Source organism: Penicillium crustosum (genome assembly GCF_028827405.1).
Source record: "Penicillium crustosum strain IBT 35664 chromosome Unknown utg000001l_segment0_segment0, whole genome shotgun sequence".
Taxonomy (NCBI): domain Eukaryota; kingdom Fungi; phylum Ascomycota; class Eurotiomycetes; order Eurotiales; family Aspergillaceae; genus Penicillium; species Penicillium crustosum.
This window is the reverse complement of record NW_026623122.1, coordinates 6,186,035-6,208,061: the sequence shown is the minus strand read 5'-3', so window position 1 is coordinate 6,208,061 and position 22,027 is coordinate 6,186,035. Positions and strand designations below refer to the sequence as shown.

At 49.4% G+C, this 22,027-nt stretch overlaps 10 protein-coding genes across 10 annotated transcripts; 4 read left to right on the top strand and 6 right to left on the bottom strand.

The window, feature by feature from the left end:
- Window positions 1-143: 143 nt before the first annotated feature.
- Window positions 144-2,787, bottom strand: hsp88 (Hsp70 chaperone Hsp88; the record flags this gene model as incomplete). The annotated part of the gene is made up of 4 exons (XM_056870083.1): window positions 2,439-2,787; window positions 2,298-2,329; window positions 491-2,234; window positions 144-425 (listed from the first exon to the last, which is right to left on the bottom strand). The coding sequence occupies exons 1-4, from the start codon at window positions 2,511-2,513 to the stop codon at window positions 144-146; spliced, it is 2,133 nt and encodes a 710-aa protein (XP_056734867.1). The 5' UTR covers window positions 2,514-2,787.
- Window positions 2,788-3,185: 398 nt separating this feature from the next.
- chsD (chitin synthase D) lies at window positions 3,186-5,225 on the bottom strand (the record flags this gene model as incomplete). Its single annotated transcript, XM_056870082.1, has 1 exon — window positions 3,186-5,225. The coding sequence occupies one exon, from the start codon at window positions 5,223-5,225 to the stop codon at window positions 3,186-3,188; it is 2,040 nt and encodes a 679-aa protein (XP_056734866.1).
- A 1,228-nt stretch (window positions 5,226-6,453) lies between these two features.
- Window positions 6,454-7,780, top strand: N7487_002334 (tRNA maturation protein LHP1; the record flags this gene model as incomplete). The annotated part of the gene is made up of 3 exons (XM_056870081.1): window positions 6,454-6,777; window positions 6,833-7,623; window positions 7,681-7,780. 3 exons carry the CDS (start codon window positions 6,454-6,456, stop codon window positions 7,778-7,780), a joined length of 1,215 nt encoding a protein of 404 aa, XP_056734865.1.
- A 316-nt stretch (window positions 7,781-8,096) lies between these two features.
- Window positions 8,097-8,603, bottom strand: N7487_002333 (Dabb family protein). The gene is made up of 4 exons (XM_056870080.1): window positions 8,579-8,603; window positions 8,425-8,511; window positions 8,232-8,367; window positions 8,097-8,173 (listed from the first exon to the last, which is right to left on the bottom strand). Exons 1-4 carry the CDS (start codon window positions 8,595-8,597, stop codon window positions 8,113-8,115), a joined length of 303 nt encoding a protein of 100 aa, XP_056734864.1. The 5' UTR covers window positions 8,598-8,603; the 3' UTR covers window positions 8,097-8,112.
- A 1,628-nt stretch (window positions 8,604-10,231) lies between these two features.
- On the top strand, window positions 10,232-12,963 carry N7487_002332 (uncharacterized protein; the record flags this gene model as incomplete). Its single annotated transcript, XM_056870079.1, has 4 exons — window positions 10,232-10,449; window positions 10,518-10,583; window positions 10,641-12,326; window positions 12,381-12,963. 4 exons carry the CDS (start codon window positions 10,232-10,234, stop codon window positions 12,961-12,963), a joined length of 2,553 nt encoding a protein of 850 aa, XP_056734863.1.
- Window positions 12,964-13,831: 868 nt separating this feature from the next.
- On the top strand, window positions 13,832-15,526 carry N7487_002331 (Zn(II)2Cys6 transcription factor; the record flags this gene model as incomplete). Its single annotated transcript, XM_056870078.1, has 1 exon — window positions 13,832-15,526. One exon carries the CDS (start codon window positions 13,832-13,834, stop codon window positions 15,524-15,526), a length of 1,695 nt encoding a protein of 564 aa, XP_056734862.1.
- Window positions 15,527-15,560: 34 nt separating this feature from the next.
- On the bottom strand, window positions 15,561-17,190 carry N7487_002330 (MFS transporter; the record flags this gene model as incomplete). The annotated part of the gene is made up of 2 exons (XM_056870077.1): window positions 15,561-15,867; window positions 15,926-17,190. The coding sequence occupies 2 exons, from the start codon at window positions 17,188-17,190 to the stop codon at window positions 15,561-15,563; spliced, it is 1,572 nt and encodes a 523-aa protein (XP_056734861.1).
- Window positions 17,191-17,597: 407 nt separating this feature from the next.
- On the top strand, window positions 17,598-18,599 carry N7487_002329 (quinone oxidoreductase family protein; the record flags this gene model as incomplete). Its single annotated transcript, XM_056870076.1, has 1 exon — window positions 17,598-18,599. The coding sequence occupies one exon, from the start codon at window positions 17,598-17,600 to the stop codon at window positions 18,597-18,599; it is 1,002 nt and encodes a 333-aa protein (XP_056734860.1).
- Window positions 18,600-19,416: 817 nt separating this feature from the next.
- N7487_002328 (uncharacterized protein) lies at window positions 19,417-20,487 on the bottom strand (the record flags this gene model as incomplete). Its single annotated transcript, XM_056870075.1, has 4 exons — window positions 19,417-19,671; window positions 19,721-20,014; window positions 20,126-20,230; window positions 20,296-20,487. The coding sequence occupies 4 exons, from the start codon at window positions 20,485-20,487 to the stop codon at window positions 19,417-19,419; spliced, it is 846 nt and encodes a 281-aa protein (XP_056734859.1).
- A 559-nt stretch (window positions 20,488-21,046) lies between these two features.
- Window positions 21,047-21,762, bottom strand: N7487_002327 (acyl carrier protein; the record flags this gene model as incomplete). The annotated part of the gene is made up of 2 exons (XM_056870074.1): window positions 21,047-21,648; window positions 21,744-21,762. The coding sequence occupies 2 exons, from the start codon at window positions 21,760-21,762 to the stop codon at window positions 21,047-21,049; spliced, it is 621 nt and encodes a 206-aa protein (XP_056734858.1).
- Between the last annotated feature and the right edge of the window lie 265 nt (window positions 21,763-22,027).

The window sequence follows — 22,027 nt, the reverse complement described above, 5'->3', positions numbered from 1 at the left end:
CCTTTTCGTCATAACGCAGCGACTTACCCCAATCCATGTTGGATCAGAGTAAACCACAATTTAGAAATTGAGGCTTGGGTGCCCAACTTTAAAAAAAATAAGGAAACACATCAGTAAATTTTCCCAATATAATAGGAATGCATTTACTGCTGCTCCTCGGCCTGAGCCTCGCCTTCGGCAGGGGCATCCTTCATCTCGGCATCACCCTCGGTGGCCTTCTTGGCGTTCTCTTCGGCCTTCTTGGCCTCGAGCTCGGCGCGACGCTTAGCGGCGGCCTCCTCGTCAGCCTTGCGGACAGCCTCACGCTCGGCCTCGACCTTCTCCTTGTAGCGCTGGATGATGGGGCCGGCGATGAAGCGGATTTCATCCATCTTGGCGACGTAGACAGACTTGGTGGTGTCCTCGCCATCCTCGTAGAGCCAGTCCTAAGATGATGGGTTAGTATGGTTGATCTATAATAATTATTGACAAACCCTGGTTCGAAACTCACCTCGGTGTCCATGAGCTTGGACTTCAACTTCTCCTTCTCCTCCTCGCTGGAGAACTCAGCGTAAACGCCGTCGATCTTGTCACGGAGCTCGTAGATGGAGGCCTCGAGCTCGTTCTTCTTCTCGTCGGTCTCGGCGACGAGCTTGTCCTCCATGTACATAGCGTTCTCGCGCTCAGTCCAGGCCTCCTTGGTGGCCTGGTCGAAGCCGCCGGTGGCGGAGGCAATAGGGAGATCACCCTTGCGAACCTGCTTCTTAACCTTGCGGGTCTTCTTGGGCTGCTCCTCCTTGGAGTCGGTGTCCATGTCACCCTCCTTCTTCTCCTCCTCGACAGGCTCCTCGACCTCCATATCCTCGACGTAGTATCCAGACTCGACGTTGAGAATACCGTGCAGGTTGAGACGGGCCTTGAGCTTGCAAATCATGAAGTCATTGTTGGCATCAGCCTGGACGCCCTTGACAGAGAAGCGGCCAATCCAGGGGTTGACCTTGCCGGGCATAGCCTCGACGTCGGAGTAGCGGGCCTCGAGATCGAAGGGCTGCTTGCGGTAGAATGTGAGAATCTTGGTGGAAGGCATGACGTTGCCACGGCTGAAGACAGTGAGGCTGGTGTCCTCATCGGGGATCTCGGGGGACTGCTCCCAGGTGAAGTCGATGGGGTAGTTGACAATGTCGTGAACGGCGAAGTCACGGACACGGAAAACGGGGGAGAGAGTAGCACAGCTGAAAGCACAACCGCGAGCAATGGCCTCATCCTGGTTCAGGGTGAAGGACAGACCCTTGCCGAAGAATTTGGAGATGGTCTCCTTGATAGAGGGAACACGGGTGCAGCCACCAACCATCTCGATCTGGTCAATGTCCTCGACCTGAAGCTTGGCCTCAGCGAGTGCCTGCTCCAGAGGAACAGTCAGACGGTCAAGGAGGGGCTTGACCATAAGCTCGAGCTCCTCGCGCTTAAGCATAGCGCGGACATCAGTGTCATCCATAAGGGACTCGACGCTCAGAGGTGCCTGGGCGTTAGCGGACAGGACCTTCTTGAGCTTCTCGGCGGCAACCAAGGTACGGGTCCAGGCCTTGCCGTTGGTGTGGATATCAACCTTGAACTTCTCCTTAAACTCGACGGCGAGGTGCTCAGTCAGAGCCTTGTCGAAGTTACGGCCACCGAAGTGACGATCGTAGGCGGTAGCCTTAACGTTGAGCTCACCCTTGCGGAACTCAACAATGGAGGCAGTGTAGTCGGAGTAACCGATGTCGATGAACATCACACGGCGGGGCTTCTCCTCGGGGCCGGGGAGATCCAGCTTGGTAATACCCCAGCCGAGAGCGGTAGCGGTGGTGTCGTTGATGAGACGCAGGATGTTGAGGCCAGCAATATCACCAGCGTCAATCATAGCACGGCGCTGAACATCAGTGAACCAAGCAGGAACGCTGACGGTAACGTCGGAGACGGGAGCGCGCAATTCCTTGGAGGTGATGTCCTTGATCTTGGAAAGGTAGGAAGCGACCAACTGAGTCGCTGTGAACTTCTCCTTCTTGCCGAGGTAGTTGACCTCGACACCGGCCTGGCCATTGACGTCGACCAGGGTGCATGTGTTGTATTCCTGCTCGATGGCGACATCGGGGTCGTTGAAAGAACGGCCGATCAGGCGCTTGAGGGAGCCGACGGTGTTCTTCAAGTTTGAGATTTCTGCACCTTTAGCGGCCTCACCGAGGCTGCGGTTGCGAGGTGTGAATCCAACGACGGAGCTAAAAAAAAAAAGTTCAAATCAGTATTGTTATCGTCAAACAGCGGGGGTTCTTGGGACGTACGGGGTCTGACGGTTAGAAACCTCATTGGCAATCTATATTGTCAACAAGAAGTAGTTAGCGCAGTTGTTCTGATTGGTGAGGTCATGATTCATCCCGATAGAACAGTGCAAATCTGAATCAAGACCGTGGGGTAACACGCACAATGTCAATGCCCTTGTTGCGGGCAACACCAATTTTGGTGCTTTGCGCACCCAAATCTATGCCGACGACACTCATTATGGAAGAAAGTAGGGGGAATATGGGAGGTAGGGAGGTAGGGGGAGATGGAAGATTCAAAGGAAGAAAAGTGAGAGAAGTCGGAGGGGAGAATTTGCACGCCACTCCACTATTATTGGAGGGGCGATGACCAAGTGTCAAGCGGTCTGGCTGATCTTTAGGCGCCGAACTAAGGGAATTTCAAATTTGGGGTATAATGGATAACGTAAAATGTGTCAGAGAGTGCTTTCTTTCTTTCTTTTCCTACACTCCGACTGGTCTATATACCTTTCTTAGCATCCGGACTGTGCTGGTATCTCATCGAACCTTCTGGCGGCTGCTGGACTACCCACATTCACCGCCTAGTCCTGCCCTGCAGAATAAAAATCTATCACCGCCCTATGAGGAATCTACGGTGGATCATTGGCTACATCATTTTACTCCGTATATGTTGTTGGACTTGAAAGTATTTTGAATTTGAAAAACTATAGAAGCAAGACAAAGCAGAACCGCCATGTTCAAAAACATAAGAATAGGATGGCCAAGAAAGCTATGCTGAGGCAATTCAGTCGGACTGAAAAAAAAAAAAAAAAAAAAAAGAGGAAAAAAGAGGGAAAAAGAGGAAAAAGAAGCAAACTGACGTCATACTCCTGGTACGTATGTTCCTGTTAGACAATAATATCATGAGGTGGATCACGGGGTTTGAAAGCTGCTCGGCGCCAAGTGGCTCGGCACGACATGTTCTGGCTCCGTGTAGACCGGAGGAGTGCTTTCAGAACGCCCAGGGTGGTATGCTCCTGGTGGCGGGGTGAGTCCCAGGTCATCATCGTGCTCGGATGCAGAAACCATAGGCCGAAGAGCGACTCCATCATCAAAGCTATTCTCCGAATTGTGGCCATCGAAGGTCACCGAGCCCGCTGCAGCCCGGCCTTGGCGGGCATAATAGAGCTTCTTTTGGTCTTCTTCACTCATCAGAAGTGTTTCCACGTTCTGTGGCGTGGCGACCGAGCTAGAACCGCAATCCGATGATATAGTAGGCACAGAGTCATTCGGTTGGCGAAAGAGAGGAGGTGACTGGTACTGGGAATTTTGGGGTTTTCCCATCGCGTTGACCATGCGTGCAAGTGCGGGCCCAGGACCGGCTGCGTTGACATAAAACCCATCAAGTAACTGCTTGGCAGGTGCAAATCGACCTTCCACATTCTCCGATGGGCGGACGGGGACGGATCTCCGGCGCACAAGGCTGTTGCGGAACGTATCGACGTTCACGTTGAGCTCATCGCCCTGCTCTTTTGCCCGTTCAACTGCTTCTCCCGGTGTGGTATGGTCATCGGCAGTAGCAGCATCGGCCCGTGGTCCACCCCAAGTTCGCTGACCAGCTGTGAAAATACCATAGACCATGTAAATCCAGTTGAAAAACGGGTTCACAATGAACATGATTGGGTAAAGCCAGGCTTTATAGCGTCGGAGACGTAGGCCAAAGTATAGCATAAGTAAATAATTTAACCCCAGGGAGACCCCCATGAATCCCACAGGAAGATCATCCACCTTCTTTGAGGTTGTAATCAGTGCAATAATCATTATGAAGAAGAGCAGTGCGGTCGTTCGGATCGTGTTTTGCATGAATCGAACCAGACACAGAAGGGGATAGCGCACCCAGAGCCGGACATCAGTGATCATGCAAACCTCGTTGGTGATGAAACCTAAAAACCATCGTCTGCGTTGCTTCAAGAGGGTACTAAAGGTCTGGACGGCCTCGGTCTTGCAGAAGGCGCTCATACATAGCTGGATTTGATAGCGTTCCGTGGCGCCAATCATGAACAGGTGAGTGAGCCATCGGTCTTCCCCAAGATGACATTTTCCGTAGTCGAAGAGATCCTCGCATTGCTCAGCCTTGTCAGAAAAGTAATACTTGGCCATCTTGCGGAAGGCTGAGAAGCGTAAAATAGTCAAAGCACCAGGGAGACAAGTCACCGCACCACAGCCAGACTCAACGGATCGTTCAAACAGCTGGCCATGAACGTATTCCATGTCCTGAAGTATCGTCAGTAGGCTGTTTTTCTCCGTCGTCGACGTAATGATGCCTGTCATTGCAAGCATATTGCGCTTGCTGCCTGGCTTGAGTTCCATGTCATACATGAAGTTCTGCAAGCAAACTCGATCAAGAATGCAGTCGGAATCGATAAAAAGGACAAACAGATTGTCATGTCTCTTCAGATACTCGGCATAAACCTTGTCGATAAGCTTGAAAGTATGCTTTTGACAGTTCCTTTTGCCGCCATGTTTGAAGCGAGATACCGTGATCCGTGCACCCTTGTAAATACAGTCAATGCTCTGAGGATAGCTCTCCAGTGTGATCGGAATGCCGAGATGGTCGAGAACACGGAGATACGGCTCGTCCACCTTGCCACCATCGTATGAAAGAAAAACATGGATGCAATTTGCAGGATAGTCGCAGTCAACCACGGAGTTGATGGCTTTAATCAAGACACCTGGGTCCTCCTTGTATACTGGCATCACCACCACAGTCTTCGGGGCTGTCCGATCATCAAGGACTCTTTTTATCCTCTTTTTCCTTCCCAGTGAGTTCGTAGTGAGTCCGTAAATACAGAATAGCCATGGGCCGATCAGAAGAATAGAAAAGGCCCAGAATGCGAACACTTGAAACCCATGCACCATTTCGTGGGGTAAGTCAACCGTGATCTGTGGCGGCAACGGCAGTGTCACGAGCATGACTGGAAGGAATGCCAGCCTATCATGTGTTCGTCAGCTATGTCCCTGAATAAAGCTGCAAGGCAATGAGCTCTCTATGTTCCGGAAACCTACCGCAGCACTGTGAACAAGAAGATCATCACCACAGCTAGAACTCTTATACTCCAATGGTCTGCTTTCATCCACACTTTGATCAGGCAGTATATGAAGGCACCCAGCCAGAGAATCCATTCGAAGAGGGCCGCAAGCATCAATGGGCCGACGATTGAAAGGTAGATTATCTGTCGAGGGTGGTCAGGATTATCCCAAGCCCAGTAGGAGAGAGCCTACGTCTTTGGTCGGCCAGGCCAACGGATCTCTTTGTGATATTATCATTTTGATTCACCAAGCCTGCTTTCTAGGTTGGTTGGATGTTGAAAACAACACTTCAAGTAAAGGCTGAAGGGTCCGAAGGTATTGTATGCGGAGAATGAAGGCCTTGACATCACACTTGGTTAGTGCAATTGGAGATCTCAGTGTTTAAAAACAGCTACTTACAACTCACAGCCTGATAATGTTACAAACCTGAGTGAACGGGATGCCCAGATTATGACTGTCCTGGGAAAAATATTCAACTGAGGATATGGAATGATATTTGATAAGAGTGAATCCTCTGTGACAAGATGAGTATGAGAGTCCTCAGTCAAGGAAGTCCTGGAGGGAATCAAGTCAGCATATTGATAACCTTAGAAATCATCTGGTCACGACCTGAGGGAAGGCGCGATGTGCGCCAGGTCCTTGCACTTGACGATATTGACGAAAATATAGAGTACTACGGGTCAAACCGAATACATCCATCTGAAGCATTTCTATACATATTTATATTCATCTATTGTTATTATAATTGTTTGAATACAATGCAGACTATAGAAGAAAATGTATAGCAAACGTCGAATTACCCAAAAGGGAATGGTTTGAATCCGCGCTAACCAATCGCGGACTAGTATCTGCCTCAGGCGCCAATGGAGCTCAAAAAAATTCCCAGATTCTCCCCGCTGCGAGATTATCACAAGCGCAATAGTATTCTGAATAGCGCATTGATCAATCTACAAAGGTATTGTCACCATATCTCCCCATATTGTCTATAAATCCCCTCCGATCCATTGTTCACTTTCTGCTTTCTCTGACTCACCTCCGTCGCGTCGAATCTTCCCTGCTTATCATCTTTTTTTTTAACATCTGAAGTAGTCTCCACACACAATTCGCAACAATGGCCGAAGAACAAAAGACCCCTGTTGTCAACACTGAGGCTGAGAAGGATGTTCAGAATGTCCTCGCTGAGCTGAAGGAGGAAGGCGCCACCGAGCAGCCCGCCCAGGACGCCGAAGAGGCCCGTATTGTCGCCGAAGCTGCTAAGCTCGGAGAGAAGTCTGAGAAGGCCGAGGAGAAGACCACAGAGTCCCAGACTGAGAAGCGCGAGACCCGCAGCTTCCAGCGCGATGGCCGCGGCGGCCGTGGCCCTCGCCAGAACAACGCCAAGTTCGATCCTTCCACCCAGGAGGAGACCGACGACCCTGTGCAGATCCGCAAGCAGGTATGACCACTGGAATAGTCCGCTCACTAGATCTCACCTAACGCGCACACCATAGGTCGAATTCTATTTCTCCGATTCTAACCTCCCCATGGACAAGTTCCTGCTCTCCAAGGTTGGCGGCAGCGCCAACAACGCCGTTCCCCTTGAGCTCCTCCACTCTTTCAAGCGCATGCGCCGCTTCCAACCCTTCGAAGCAATCGTCGAGGCCCTCAAGACCGCCGAGAACGTCGAACTGACTGACAACGACACCGCCGTCAAGCGCAAGGTCCCTCTCCCGGAGTCCGTGAACGAGCACGATGCCAAGGCCATCAAGGTCTTCGAGGATGCCTCCATGGCGCGCTCCATCTACGTCAAGGGCTTCGGCTTCGGTGAGGAAGAGCCCACTACACAGCTCGATATCGAGGCTCTTTTCGCCCCCTACGGTCCCACCAACGCCATCCGCCTGCGCCGCACTCACAACGACAAGACTTTCAAGGGCAGCGTCTTTGTTGAGTTTGAGTCTGAGGAGAAGCAGAAGGCTTTCCTTGCTCTGGAGAAGAAGCCCCAGTGGAAGGGCACTGATCTGATTTTCAAGAGCAAGAAGGACTACTGCGACGAGAAGGTCGAGGAAATCAAGAACGGCAACGTCTACCCCTCCAACGCTCGCAACAGCGGTGGCCGCGGTGGCCGTGGTGGACGTGGCGGTCGTGGTGGTCGCGGTGGTCGTGGCCGTGGTGGTGGCCGTGGCCGTGGTGGTCGCGATGGTCGTGACCGCAACGACCGTGATGGCCGTGACTGGCGCGAACGCCGCACTGAGGACCAGCAGAATGGCTTCCAGGCCCCCCGTGAGGCCCAGAAGGACGCTCGGTGAGTTAAACTAATATGATTTCGCAGTGAGGGTACAAGTGCTGACTTTCATTTTAGTGGCGTCCCTGTCGTGCAGAGCACCCAGAAGCGCTCCCGCGAGGACGAGGGCACCAACGGTGGTGACCACCCCGCCAAGAAGGTGGACGCCAAGGAATAAGGTATCCAGTTTCGGCGGATTGAAATGTCTTATCTTTAATTCTTGTTCTTCGATTCGGTCAATCGGCGGGATTCAAAAAGTATTGCGGATTGGAGATCCGACCTGCCTCTGTTTTCCGATTATTTCATAGAGGTGAACCTTCTCTCGGCGTTATGTCATTTCATTACGAGCATCTACGGGTTGGCTAGGCAGGCCTCGGTGGCTACGATTAACCAGGGCCTGGGGTTTGATATGTACAAATGAGACTTTTGAACGAACTGTTCTCACAATTCTTCTTATCATCGTAGTACCTTAAGATTATACTTGTTTATATCACTAGATATATCAGACACCTAGAACTCTAGATCATAGGCCAAAGTATCATCACACAGCTCCTCGCGCATCTTATGCACCCTTCAAGTTGTCAGCAATCAGCCCAGTCCTCACTACTGCCCTGACGAAGAAAACTTACTCCAAATGCGCAGGGTGCACTGCATAGGTAGCGATGTGCTCAGCCGTCTCCAAAACAGCAACAAGTCCCATGTCAAAGCCCTGGGCACGGGGAATCGAAATCGGCAGTGGGGGGCCACTCTTTAGCGACAGCAGTCCTATTGCAAGGTTTCCATGAGAAACTGTCTCAATCTGAACTTCACCATTTCACTTACCAGGAATCTTTCCCACCATTCCATGGCATGTCTCCTTCCAGGTGGCGATCTGGGCCGGGGTAACGCCAGGCTTAAGGCGGAAGAGGACTAGGAGGTTGATTAGTGGTCGAGGTTCCATCTGTGTCTTTATGAAACTCGGCTGCATTCAACTCACCGATGTGATAAACTGGCATTTTGGCTGACTATTTAGAAACAAGGATAGATGTACTCTGTACGTTGTTCAAGTTGATGTATGTAGCCGGTGATTGTGTCACTATGCGGGGTGCACGGTGGGGTTCTCGGCGGATGTCCGATGGCTATATCTTCTACCTAGGCCGGTGATATAGCCCCCCATGGCAGCAGTATACTTTGGATTCCAGTCAATGACTGTCTCGTTAATTAGTGTTGTATCTTCTAGTATCTACATTCGTCTTAGTTATAAATATATATGTTCGGACCTCAATCAATTTTGATATATACTTCTACACGATACTTTCATTGGACGTTCTTTGTATATAAAACGACAGTCAATCTGGACAAATGTTAATACAATCATCCCTGGCTCTTCCAATTCCTGTCTCTGTAAATAGTCTACACCCCACACCAGCCCCTACGCTTTTACTATGTTCGATTTTACCCATTGTGGCCAGAACCCTTGATATCCCAACGTCAAACTATATATTCCTAGGGCCTTGTATAATGATTTTACCTGCTCTCACTTCATTGTACTTCTTGTGTTTTGCTATGGTTTCCTCTTATGAAGCCCATCCAAGTGAGGGGTATCTAGGTCAAACTCCTACTGAGCTAGTGGATTCATAGAGACATTGAAGAATTTGGATAATCGGCTTTCACGCGGTGAATTCGCGGAAACTTTTGATTGCGGATTTTGAATCCGACATTTTGGATTTTTCGAACTTTGGATTGACCCCTTCCATTTTGGTAAGGACACACCTGTGTAGTTAATCTTTCATTGTAGAACCAGACCTGGGAGAAGAATGATGTGGTTTCAAGATATACATATGTAGCACATTGGATGTAGTTGTAAGGTTTGGGAAGTCAAAGGTCGACGTTATGGAGTCTTTACCGATGACGAATTGTGTACTACTAAATTCAATGTTACAATAATAGGGGACAATCTTGGAAACTCTAGCATCAAAGTTGCATAGATAACATAACTAAATTGTGCCTGCTTACATGAGATTACGAAACTGCGGTCCAATGGGGAACTTATGTAAATGTGGAGCTCAGGGGGTACGTGTCGTGTCGTTTTGCGGCTTTGCCAAGGCCGCCTCCACAAACGCCTCGAGGGGTTGAAAGGTGTTACTTCGGCAGTTTCAAGGGTTGGTATGCATATTATTGTACTATAGACACGATTGGGAGGCTTCCATATTTCAATCTTCACTGCTGATATCCAGAAAAATTACAATGCCCTGGGGCCAGACATTTCCCTCGTGTGCTCACCTGCTATTTTAGGAGTCTTGGCGGGGGCGGGAATATCTCAGATTAGGGAGATTCTGCCCTATGACGATAGCCCTGGAGGGATTGCGGATCTTTGCCTCCCCAAGACCTCTGGGATATTACTTGCACACATAACGGATCTTTGGGCACGTGTGGACCGTGGACCCTGCGTGGACCTTCGCATGTTCCATGATTATTCTTTCAAAGCTCTCCTTATTTCTGTCCTCCCCAAATCCTTATCGGATCCTTCAGCTCTCTTCCACTTCTTTCATTACATCCATGGCTGGGAGAAGTCTGTCCCTCAGTCAGTTTAGGTGCAACATTCTTGCATGATTTGACACATTCCACCTCTTTTTTTTTGGTATATATCATGAAACCTGCCTGGCAGCTGCAAGGCGGTCTTTCCCAGCGGCTGCGCGGGAAGCTTGAATCTGCAGCCATCTTCGCCGTCAAAGTCGCCAGATCCCCCCAGGCGCATTTGGACCGTGGTTGGGCAGCCTCCCGCGCCTATTTATTTTCGGTCATTTTCATATCCCTCTTGCTCTCCAAAGCCTTCCATATCTACGTCCATATCAATGCGCTGACGGTGTTATCCCTGGTCGTCTGGGGCCCCACCTTTTTTTCCTGGATATCCTGCTCATTCTGGGCGCGCGCAGCCTGGCCCGATCATATGAATGGCGAACAACTCGGGATCTAGCGGCCGTGTTTATCACGTTATTCAGGTAGGCAGCCGTTTATCTCATTCACGGACGAATGACGAATTGCTAATTATCTCTCAGTCTAGGTGTCTCGTCGATGATTTCCGCCAACATCTCCTTTTACATCCACATGGGCTCGGAGATCCATTGGCACATGTCGAGTGGCTTCCGCAAGGAGAAGCCCTCCGCCGCGACTGTCCTCTCGGCCCTCTCCATCGCTATCCTTCTCGAAACGTCGATTTTGGTCGGCGGATTCTACGCAACACCGTATCTATCCTGGGTCACCGCAGCTTTCCTGAGGGTCTGGGGTGCAGTCTTGTCCGCCACATACCGCTACTTCCGCCCCAATAAGCAAGCTCTGCCACACCCAGATATCTATGAGCAAATCGCAATCGACGACTACGAAGTGGGCGATGATAACAGCGACTCTGTATCGCTGCTGGATGCTCCTCAAGACCCGCCTGTACAGAAGAGTCGGGCATTGCTGAAGCCCGTTATCGTCGTATCGTGCAGCGCAATTCTACTTTTGCTCCGTGTCGTTCGTCCGCACGACATGGCTTACAGTTTCCTCTCCGCATCCTTGCCTCTCGCGCCATTTGGTGGCCTCAGGTTTGGATCTTCTCAGCGAACTGTTGCATCGTTGCCAGGCGATTACAGCTGGCTAGAGGGCAAAACTGCTCTAGACTCCTTCCCGACATTCGATTGGTTACATACGGGTGATGCGGCAACTGCCTGGCCGGATTGGTCTCCCTTCCACATAAATCACTTCAACACTACCGACCCTAAAGACTATGTGTATGAACACTACAACCCGATGAAAGATCCTTTGCACATTCCCAACCTGCAGAACGACATTTTGGAGCCAATCCGCGACGTGCTCCACAGCGGAGATGTCAAGATCAAGCATGTTATTCTTATCAAATTAGAGAGCAATCGGCAGGACGTGTTTCCCTTCCGTTCCGACTCTTACATCATGGAGCACATAAGAAAGTCCTGGGACGGGAAGATCCCCGACGAGGTTATGGATAAACTCGCCAATCTCACCCCTATCGCCGAAAGATTCACTGGGTTTGAGACTGGGTTCAAGGAGAACAAGGATCGTCCAAAGCCATATGGCGGTCTTAGCGCGAAAAATGCGTACACATCTGGTACATACACCATGAAGAGTATTACAGGCACTATGTGCGGTGTGAGCCCTATGGCCGTTCAAGACAATCTTGAATACTTCCACGATATTTACCAGCCTTGCCTGCCGCACATATTTGATGCCTTGACTCAGCAATCCAACATCACTAGTGACACTAAGGATTGGACCTCCTGGCCGTGGTATTCCAAGTGGATGCAATCCCACTATGGCACCTGGGACCACCAGGAGGACCTTACTCCTACCCTAGGATTCAAAGATATAACGACAAAAGAATCAATCAACGAAGCCGGTGCCATATATATCCCGGAGGAGCCAGAGGATGAGCAGAAATATGGTCACCCGGACCACACACTGAAGAACTATATGCGGGATGCGTTTGCCGAGGCCAAGAAGAATAACACTCGCCTCTTTATTGGTCATCTAACCCACAATACCCATACTCCTTGGTTCAAGCCTGGCGACTACGAGGATTACTTCGGGAATCGCGCTGGATGGAACGAGAATTTGAACCGGTACCTAAATACCCTGAAGTATCAGGATGACTGGTTGGCTACCATCCTTGAGATCCTCGCCGAGGCTGGAGTCGCCGATGAGACCCTACTTGTCATGGCAGGTGACCAGTAAGTTCTCCCTATTTATTGTAGCGTATCAACCCCTTTATTAACCTATTATAGTGGTTTATCTCTTCCAAATGACGGTGGTATCACAGCCAACCATGACCCCCACGTAGCCAGTTTCCATGTTCCCCTCCTCTTCGCCCACCCCAAGCTACCCCCGGTTGAAATCAGGGGCGCCGTCCTCTCGACTCAGATTCTTCCCAGCATCCTCGATATGCTAATCGAAACCTCCAATATCAACGAACAGTCAGCACACATATTGAAGGACCTGCTTCCCTTATACGAGGGTCAGTCGTTGCTACGTCAACTCATTCCTGAGCAGGATAAGAAGCAGGAGTGGCATTTCTCTACGATGAACCCTGGAGGAACCTGGGTCTCCATGCGAGCAGCCTCGAAACCGTACCGTCTAGTCGTCCCGCTTATCCCGAATGCCCCGTGGCGATTCAGTAATGTTGTCGCCGATCCCCTCGAGTTCGCTGCCGAAGAAGACCTCGATGTCGTGACCCTATTTGATGTTGTACAGACACGATACGGGCCCGAAGCCGCCAGGTGGCTTAGCGAGGCTGCCCATGTGTCACAGTGGTGGATCGCGGAGAATCACAAACGCTGGAAGTATAGTCCTGACGACCCGAGGCCTTGAACTTCACTCCGTCGACATGACAGATTCAGCCAGAAGCAGAGAACCCGAAGAGCTCGGTGCTATGCTCCGATGAGGCACCTGCCAAAGGGTGCCGCGAATCCAGCTGGACACGTCCCGGCATTTGCACATACATACATAATACCCGTGCCATGTTCCGCATGCAGCACAATTTGTTCAATAATGCACATAACGGCGGCCTTGGGTTGTCGATTCCTCAAGGAATCGGCCCCATCTAGAAGACCGTTAAACCGATTACACCGAGTCAATCGGACGACCTCTTTCATTTCCCCGCCTCAAATTTTCACGATGCCTTGTTCGGTTTACTAACGCCATTGTTCATTTGCCAGCAGCGATTTTTGAGTATCGCAGTGCATAGCGACCGGTTGGGACTTGGTCCTTTTGGTTTTGAGGATTCACCGCTTGTACATATCTCTGCCTTCTTCGATGTAGTTTTTAGCATTTTGAAATAATACATAGTTCAAATCCGTGTTAAGGCTAAACTGACCCAGCCACAGCCATAATAACAACATTGTAGCCCGTAATGTCATTTCCTAGTCGAGACATGGCTCCTCTTCAGTCACTGTTTCCATACACGAACATCCTATCCGTGATATTAGAGGGCTGATGGGATCAAGTGAAGCGAGGTTAAGGGAATCTCACTGTGGGTCTGCCTTTTTATGCTTAATCCTACTCTACCTTAACTCCGGGATAAATCCGAGTCAAGCCCGTGACGCTTTTAGCTCCGATCGTAATCCGTCCTCTTCCGTTCCGTGCCGCCTTCCAACCCAGCGATGCGATCGGGATAACTTTAGATCGAGATTGTTTTGCATTGCGATTGGCTAAGCTCCACATAATAGATTCACTTAGAATGAGTTCTCACCAACCTAGCTCCAAACCCGAAGGTACGCGACTGCGTCCACGACGTGCGTGCGACGAATGCCGAAAGCGGAAGCGAAAATGCGATGGCGGATTACCTTGCTCGACCTGCATCCGTTATGAATATACCTGTCGATATGAATATGGAAAGTCGCAAAGAAGTGCTCGAGCTGCGCGTAGTGTCCCGCAGATGACGCCTGTGGAGCACCCACCACCAACACCTGAACACGCTCGCTCCGGTGGCCCAGTCTCAACGGGAGCCATTGAACAACAGGCGAGCTTCCTAGAGCGGGAGAAAGGAAGATTTCTGAGCCACGTCTCATCCGTTTCCCAGGCAAGATCTTTGGGGTTAGGACTTGACCTGTCTGAACCTCCACGCCTTCATTCATTCGGATATCATATTGGGATTCGAAAAGAACCCGAGAGCTCACTTTCAATTCGACTTCCACAGCTTCTTTCCTGGGACCAAGCAAGTAGCTGCATTGATGTATTCACATCCGTCATTCACCCAGTCTTTGGCTTTATGAAAATGGAATCCATCTTTCAAAGGGCCCAGGGACACTGGCAGGGCCGACTCGAGGGATATCCTTTCGAGGCAGTGATTACTGGTGTCATTGCATTAGGGTCTCTATTCTCTAATCGACTCGGGCAAGAAAAGGAGTTGGAGATTGTACTTCATGCCAAGAATCTGCTTGATGATCCTGTTATCAGCCGTCGCCCCTTGCAGGACCTAGTCGTGGCCTGGATTTTAAGGACTATTTACTCCCGCGCAACTGGTCGACCCAATGTAGCGTGGCTGCAAAGTGCCACCACTTTACATTTGATCGAGCTCACTGGAATACATTATGATGCAGCACGACTAGCCTCTTCCACAGAGGGTACGAATACATCAATGCATGACGACTCTGATTTATGCGCACGTATCACGTCCGTTGCGCAGAGCCTCCACATTATGATTGCATATGATTATGGGAAGAGTATAATACATCTTGATTCTGCTGTACATCGCCATGTCCGACCGCAACAGGGTGATTTCACTTTACAATTATCGGAACTTACCAACAAAATCTCGACTGCAACGACTCACTCGGACCCAATTACGAACCAGGCCCAGCTATTGCACGCAATGGAAGAGTTGATGGCCACACCAGTAGATCATGACTTTCTGCTGCTTGCAAGAGCGGAGCTATGTTTCGCCATTCATCGTCGTCTCCATATTTTTGGTCTTGGTCCCACTAGACAACAAACCAAGCTCATAGTTCAGGCAGGTACCGCGGCCCTCCCCGCAGCCCGACGGTTGTCGGCTCAACTCCACCCATGGTGGAATGTTACAAACGCACTCTTTCAGTTTGTATGCGTTTGTCTCTCTATTGGGACAACAGAGACACTTTCACATATCCAACCAACAATTGAAACATTTGAGACGGTTATTCAGCATTTCAATACCCATCTTACCCAGGAAGCATTCAGCACATTGTTATTATTAACTAGTGCATGTCAAGGGGAGAAGGATAAACAAGCCAACCTTCTTCGGTTTGCCAAGGGAATGCGACCAGAAAATGATGCCTCATTTCGAGGACAACGAGGACAAGGTGATTTGGCGATGTTTGATCCGCAAGTTGCTTCTCTCTTTGATCTTTACCCCGAGTCACCATTCATTGACCTGCAAACATTATTCAATATCTAAAACTACAATTATATACAAATTTCATGGTAATATCTCATAAACCATCTTCTGTGGTAGTAGAGTCCATCTTGTCACGCCGAGTTAAGCTTCGAATGACGAACATGGTCGCAACACCAACCCCTAGACCAGCGAGGCCAATACCCATGTAGCTTGCACCCCGATAACCTCTCAATGTATCGGTGCCGCCACGGTTAACCTGACTTTCAACAGTTCCAGCAAGCCCAAGTCCAATCGAGATGGAATAGTTCACAATGGTATTGACGAGTGAGGCAGCAAGACCTTGATGCTCCCGTGGCATGTTATTGCTGAGGATAATCGTCCCAGATGGAAAAGACATGTCCCTGATAGAAGATTAGTTCATCGAGACATATCAAATAGGGCAATGGAGAGTATACTTACATGCCCCACGGGGTCAATATAGAAATGACAAATGCCTGGGCCCAGTATGTTTGATGAACAGGCAGTGTGGCTAAGAGGATTTGACCACCCGTAAATGCAAGCATAGCGATCAACATGATCACACTGGGGCGCACCCGAGCTAAAATAAACCCGGTTGCAATTGCAGCGATTGCACCAGACACGGCCGAGGGTGCAAATTTCGCAAGCACCAACAGGGGTGCCTCTCCTTTGATGACTTCCATGAATTGGAAGAAATAAAAGACCACAACTCCAAAGCTGGACCAGCCGGCAGCTATACAGCCTAGTACCCATGCAACATCCTCAGAGAAAATCTCCCGGGGTAGTAAGGGACAGGCTGCATGCAACTCGATCCATAAGAATAGTGCTAGACACAAGAATCCAACGATCAAAAGAACGTAGACATAGACGGTCGCCCAGCCGACACTTGGTCCTTGATTCCATGCGAAATTAATGAGAATAAGCGCCGCGATACCGAGTGAACCCCCAAGTAGATCACATTTGACCCACCATGGCGTTTGATCTGATGATTTGGGAGATGGTGATTTGGGTATAACCAGCATGCCAAATACTGCAAAGGCAATGCAAACGATTCCCATGATCCAATATCCCCATGGCCACCAAGCACGCTCGGCTAAGAGAGCCGAGAACGCACCCCCAACATTAAATCCCCCGGGTGCAGTCGCGCCAAAGATACTAAAGACCATATCCTTTCGAGGTCCAGGGGGGTATGTGCGTCCCAGTATAGCCAGCGCATTCGGTAGCAAGAAGGCTGGCCCAATGCCTTGCAATGCACGGCAAATGTCGAAGAATATTTGGTTTGACCATACGGAAAACCCTCCAAGAATGGACCAGAGGCCAAACCAAGCAAAGCCACCAATGAACATGAGTCTATGTCCATAGAGATCCCCTAGCCTTCCTGCAATGAGAATGAAGGTACCGACCGTTAGGCTGTATGCGGCAGCATACCAGCTTAATTGCCCGGGATTGGTGACGTGGAAGCCATCGCCAATGATGTGAAGAGGTACTATAGCAAGGGCAAGGCCTGCTTGGGTCATGAATTGAGCAGCACACACCACGCCAATGAATATATACTCATGCAGCGAGTTCATTGGTATTTCGACTGACTGGTTGGTGATCGCACGAGCAATATCTTCCGGGTAGGAGTTTGAATCCACGGCATTAGGGTCATTGCCATTAGGCTCATGTAAAAATTTCTCGTGAAATTCCACTGGTTCATCGGACATGTTCGCAGCCAAGATCCGACAAAGAGAGGCGATAATGGGATGGTTGGGTTGTTGAGGGTGTAACCCGTTTAGAGACTGGATGAATATAGAATAATTTTTTTTTTGAAAGATGAACTTTAGATGGCAGAGAGGCGAACACTTCTGTAATTCAACGCAGTTCAATTCCAGAATTTCAGGGTAAGTCAGCACAAATGCGGTTTAGGGGCGTGAACGGGGTGGGATCGGATCGGATCGGAGAACGGAGAACGGAGAACGGAGTTTCGAGTGGCTCACTAGAAATATCACTCGAGCTGATTCGAAATATAAAGAGCCCTAATCTGTTCAATGTGGTTTAGTTACAAATACATCTTACCTGTCTCACCTTTACCAATATTGAGGATAGTCTTACTAAATTCCTCACATACGCAATGATGAAGGCTTTGCAGCTGTCGAAAGATCTCGAGGCCTCTCTGCCAACACTTTCACTTGTCAATCGTCCAATTCCAACTCCCACCACTGGCCTCGCTCTTGTTAAAGTCCAATACTCTTGCATTAATCCGTCGGATAAATTCAACAGTATCGGTGGATTCCCGAAGACAACCTTCCCCCGAATTCCTGGTCGTGACTACTCCGGCACAGTGATCGACTTGAAGCATGAGTCAGGTGCTATGCGCTCCAAATGGATCGGGAAAACCGTCTATGGAACTGGTGGTGCCGAACTTGGGTTCAAGATGGACGGCCCACATGCGCAATACTGCCTCATCCCCGAGAACATGCTTATCGAGAAGCCCGACACAATTTCCCTCCTTCAGGCTGCTACAGTTGGGGTTCCTTTCACGACAGCTCTGCGATGCCTCACACGGGCAAGAACAAAGCCAGAGGATGTTGTTCTTGTTCTGGGTGCCAGCGGGGCCGTGGGGTCTTCTGCTGTTCAGATTGCTCGGGCAATAGGGTGCAAGCGCATCTTGACTGCAACTCGAAACAAAGACGACAATCCAGATATCATATTGAAAGGCGATATTCCCGCAGAGTTTGAGAGCAAAATTTCCTCTCTTACCAATAATATCGGTGTCAATGTGGTGATTGATACTATCGGAAACCTCGATATCATGAATGCTGCCATCCAGGCTTTGGCCGTCAAAGGTCGGTATGCATGGATTGCGGCGCCACGAGGAGGGGGATCTACGAAGCTCAGTTTAGACATTTTCCAGGCTTATCGAAAGGAGATTGGGCTTGTAGGCTGTAACTCTGGTCTTGCTACAACTGAAGATACTGCGGAAGAGATGCAAATCTTGACCCGTTTCTTTGAACAGAATTTGATTCATCCGCGACCTGAATTATCAATGAATGTGGTCGATTTGGATGATGCTATTGAGAAGGGGTATAAGGCCTCTCCGAGCAAGAAGCAGACCGTATTGAAAATGGATTAGACGGATTTGAGCAGTTTGATTTCAGTGTTCATTTTTGACCTACATTGATGGCTCAGCATAGAAATGAATAGAATATACATGCGATTTGAACATTCTTTAACCTTTTCTTCACATCTCATCGCGCATATAACCCAAGTTCATGCTATGTTGGGTTATAAATTTATATATCCTTAGATTTCCCACGTCCTGGGACAACTATCAGGCTTAAGCCAACACAGAATATATCAGCCCTATAGCGGGGCCCTAAAACTAGGGCCACCTTGCAGATCGTATTGTAGATCAGTAAGATTTCAATCCTCCACAAACCGCAAGGATTTTCAATTTCCAAATTTGAGTGCCCATGTCTATATCCATCTGAGGTTTGTAGTCTTGTAGTCTACTTCGTGGGTATCGTGGCCAATCAAACTTGCTTCCGGAAGAGCGTATCGGCCATGAACGGACATGAATTTACATGTAGCCTGGAGCCATAGAGGTATGCATTGATTATTAAGGTGCATGCATGGATACCTTGAATTAAATGGAATTCACGGGTCGGTAGATGAGTGGATCACTAGGATGTAATAATGCCTCTACCTTTTGTATATGTGAAGGTGGATTCTTTCAGCGTCAGTGAACCGGAAAGGGTAAGAGAGTCACATTATGATTAGAAGACCAGAGGATCATGTTAAAGACAAATTCAGTCGGGCACTGATAAAGAGATAAAGCTTGCTCTCTGGGTCTCATTGCGATCGGAATACATGCCATTGGGGCTATAATAGACCTAGCATCACCCAAGTATGCTCAACCTCTTGAGACACGTAGTAGTGAAATTTGGGATTTACACAAAGGGCTTCCACTGCTCCTCACACCACTCCCAAAATCGTATTTGATATCCAAGTCCCCCATCCTCGGTGGAAGTCATTGCCTTGATGATATCTCGTCGTGGACAATCCTCATCCGGTCGAATTCTTCCCCAGGGAATGATGTATGCGCCATTCTTCTCAAGAGTTATCTCGGATGAGAGACCGGTGTAGAGCTCAGTATAGGCCCCAAACTTGGCCTCATGGAGCAAGGGGCCATGTTGCCGGAGTCCCTGCATAGGAACCCGCATTGAGATTGCCTGGATTCTGCACCATGCTCACAATATTGTCCTGGTCGACTTGGGATCGTCGTGCCAACTCTCGGCCCAACATCCAGGTTCCCACCTTTGAAACAGCATAGTTGCGAGTGCGATCTTTGGTTCCCTTATCCAGCACGGCGAAATAAATCCCATTTGGTGGCGAGGCTCCCTCTGCCAAAAAGCTGGATGTCCACACTACCCGCACCGATCCACGAGGTGTCTCGGGCGCTGCTGCAGCAGCCCGTAGCTGCGGTCGCAGGAGCTCAGTGAACAATAAAGTCGCGATACAGTGCATCCCCACCATAGCCTCAAATCCCTGGGTTGTTTTAGCGCCGGGTTCAACAATATTTGCTCCAGTTCCCGCATTATTCCAGAGGACATCGAGTTTTGATTATTGTTGGGCGAAGGTAGTCGCTGCCCCCTTGACTGATTCCAAGTCGTTGAGGTCAAGATGGAGGAACTTGATCTTGCCGGGTGACTTCGGTGCAGGTTCAACCTTCACGATGAATTGAATCGCGCTTTCCGCACGTTCCTGGAGAACAATGTTAGCCAATCGATGTTAGTCATGACTCTGGATTTGTTTGGGGGAGAACTTACCTTTGATCTTGATACCATGTAGACGGTGGCACCGGAGCCATACAGGATCTTGCATAATTCAAGGCCGACGCCGGCATTTCCACCTGTCACGATGAAAACCCGACCGTTCTGCGAGGGTAGCTCTTTCTCAGTGAAGGTCGGTTTGGGTGGGAACCATTGGGTTCGCAGATTTCGGAGGGAGGTAAGCGACATGGTCGGATGGGATGAATGTTAATTGAAATTCCTCCATGAGAGAAGTCCCCCATGCGCTTATATGTGACGATTTATGTAAATCTCCGGGGTTTGTCATTTCTTTGTTCTCCCTGCACGCTCAGCCTGCTGACACTGCATGTTTCCGCTGGAAATCGGTGGCTTCCACCTTTTGCAGGGATCCTCCGGGTCTGACACTTCCGACCTACGGACCACCTCACCAGGTACACGGCTATCCCCCGCTGTTTTTCTTTTTCTTTTCTCTTTCTTCTCCTTGGGAAAATTTGGAGTCGCTTTTTTTGCTTAACAACGAAGGTTCCTTGAATGTTTGGAAGAACATATCGCTTTATACCACCCTACGTATTAAACCTGGCAAGATTTTACTTTCGTGTTTGTCCTACGCTGTTACTAAGGGAGAAAGGTCTAATATGCTAATACCCTCCTTGAAGAGCGAATTTATGAGACAATTCAGTTGTAGAATGATCAGGAAGCAGAGAAGAAACAAGACTATATTTAAAGGACTACGTATTGACGAACCCCCTGTCTCCCCTCCTCTTTGGCTCTATGAAGCGACCACTTTCGATACAACCTTCTCGCACAGAGCAATCAACGATGAAGCGTTCAGAATATCCAATGTAGTTACCAAAGCCCCAAGTTCAACTCGAAGCCAGTTTCGGACTTCCACGGCAGCCAAAGAATCAATGCCGTAAACCGAGAGAGGCCGTCCGGTATCTATAGGCTCCGAAAGTCGAAGGACTCTCACAAAGCACTTATTGACTACCTCTACAGTCGCTGCAAGCTGCGCTGCATGATCCGGGGATTTCGATCGAAGCAGCAGCAACAATGCCTGAATATCCTTAGACCCAGCCGAGCTATTCCCCTCGCCACTGCCGGTCGCTGTGCGCCCAGTGGTGGTAAAGAGACCAGAAAATCGAGCGTCTTGCAACAACTGCGAATTCTCAGGCTGAGGTACGGGGATGCCCGTGATTATCTGCGTGGCGGAGAGTGTCGATGGCGCATCGGCTCGTTGCTGCAAGATTGAAAAGCACAGGGTGCGACGCAAGAGGCCCTCGTTGATGCCCACCCAGATGCTGGTGTCCAGCTTCTGTTGCATGCCATCTCGTTCGTGGATATAACCAACATCTTCAATAACACCGAGGTCAACTGCACAGACCGGTCGACCTAGGCGACGACGGTAGGTGGCGAAGGAGTCCAGGAACGCATTACCGGCGGCGATTGGGGGGGGCAACTCCGCGCACGAAGGAGCATAGCGCTCATCTCGATGGCTTGGTGCTTTATTTTGGCTTGGAGTCTAGCTTAGTTTAGCCCACTTCTAGGCCTCTCTATAACTGTGCCAAACGTCCTTTCAAAATTATTATCTGTTTTCCATGTTATCGAGAATTAATGCGGAAGATTATCATCAAATTAAATAAGCTAGACTTATATTACATCTTTGTACACTTTCTCTTCTTTATTTAGTTGAATGATGCCTACGAGGTACCTAACTAGCTTTTATATAGGCAGGTCATATAAAATATATCTA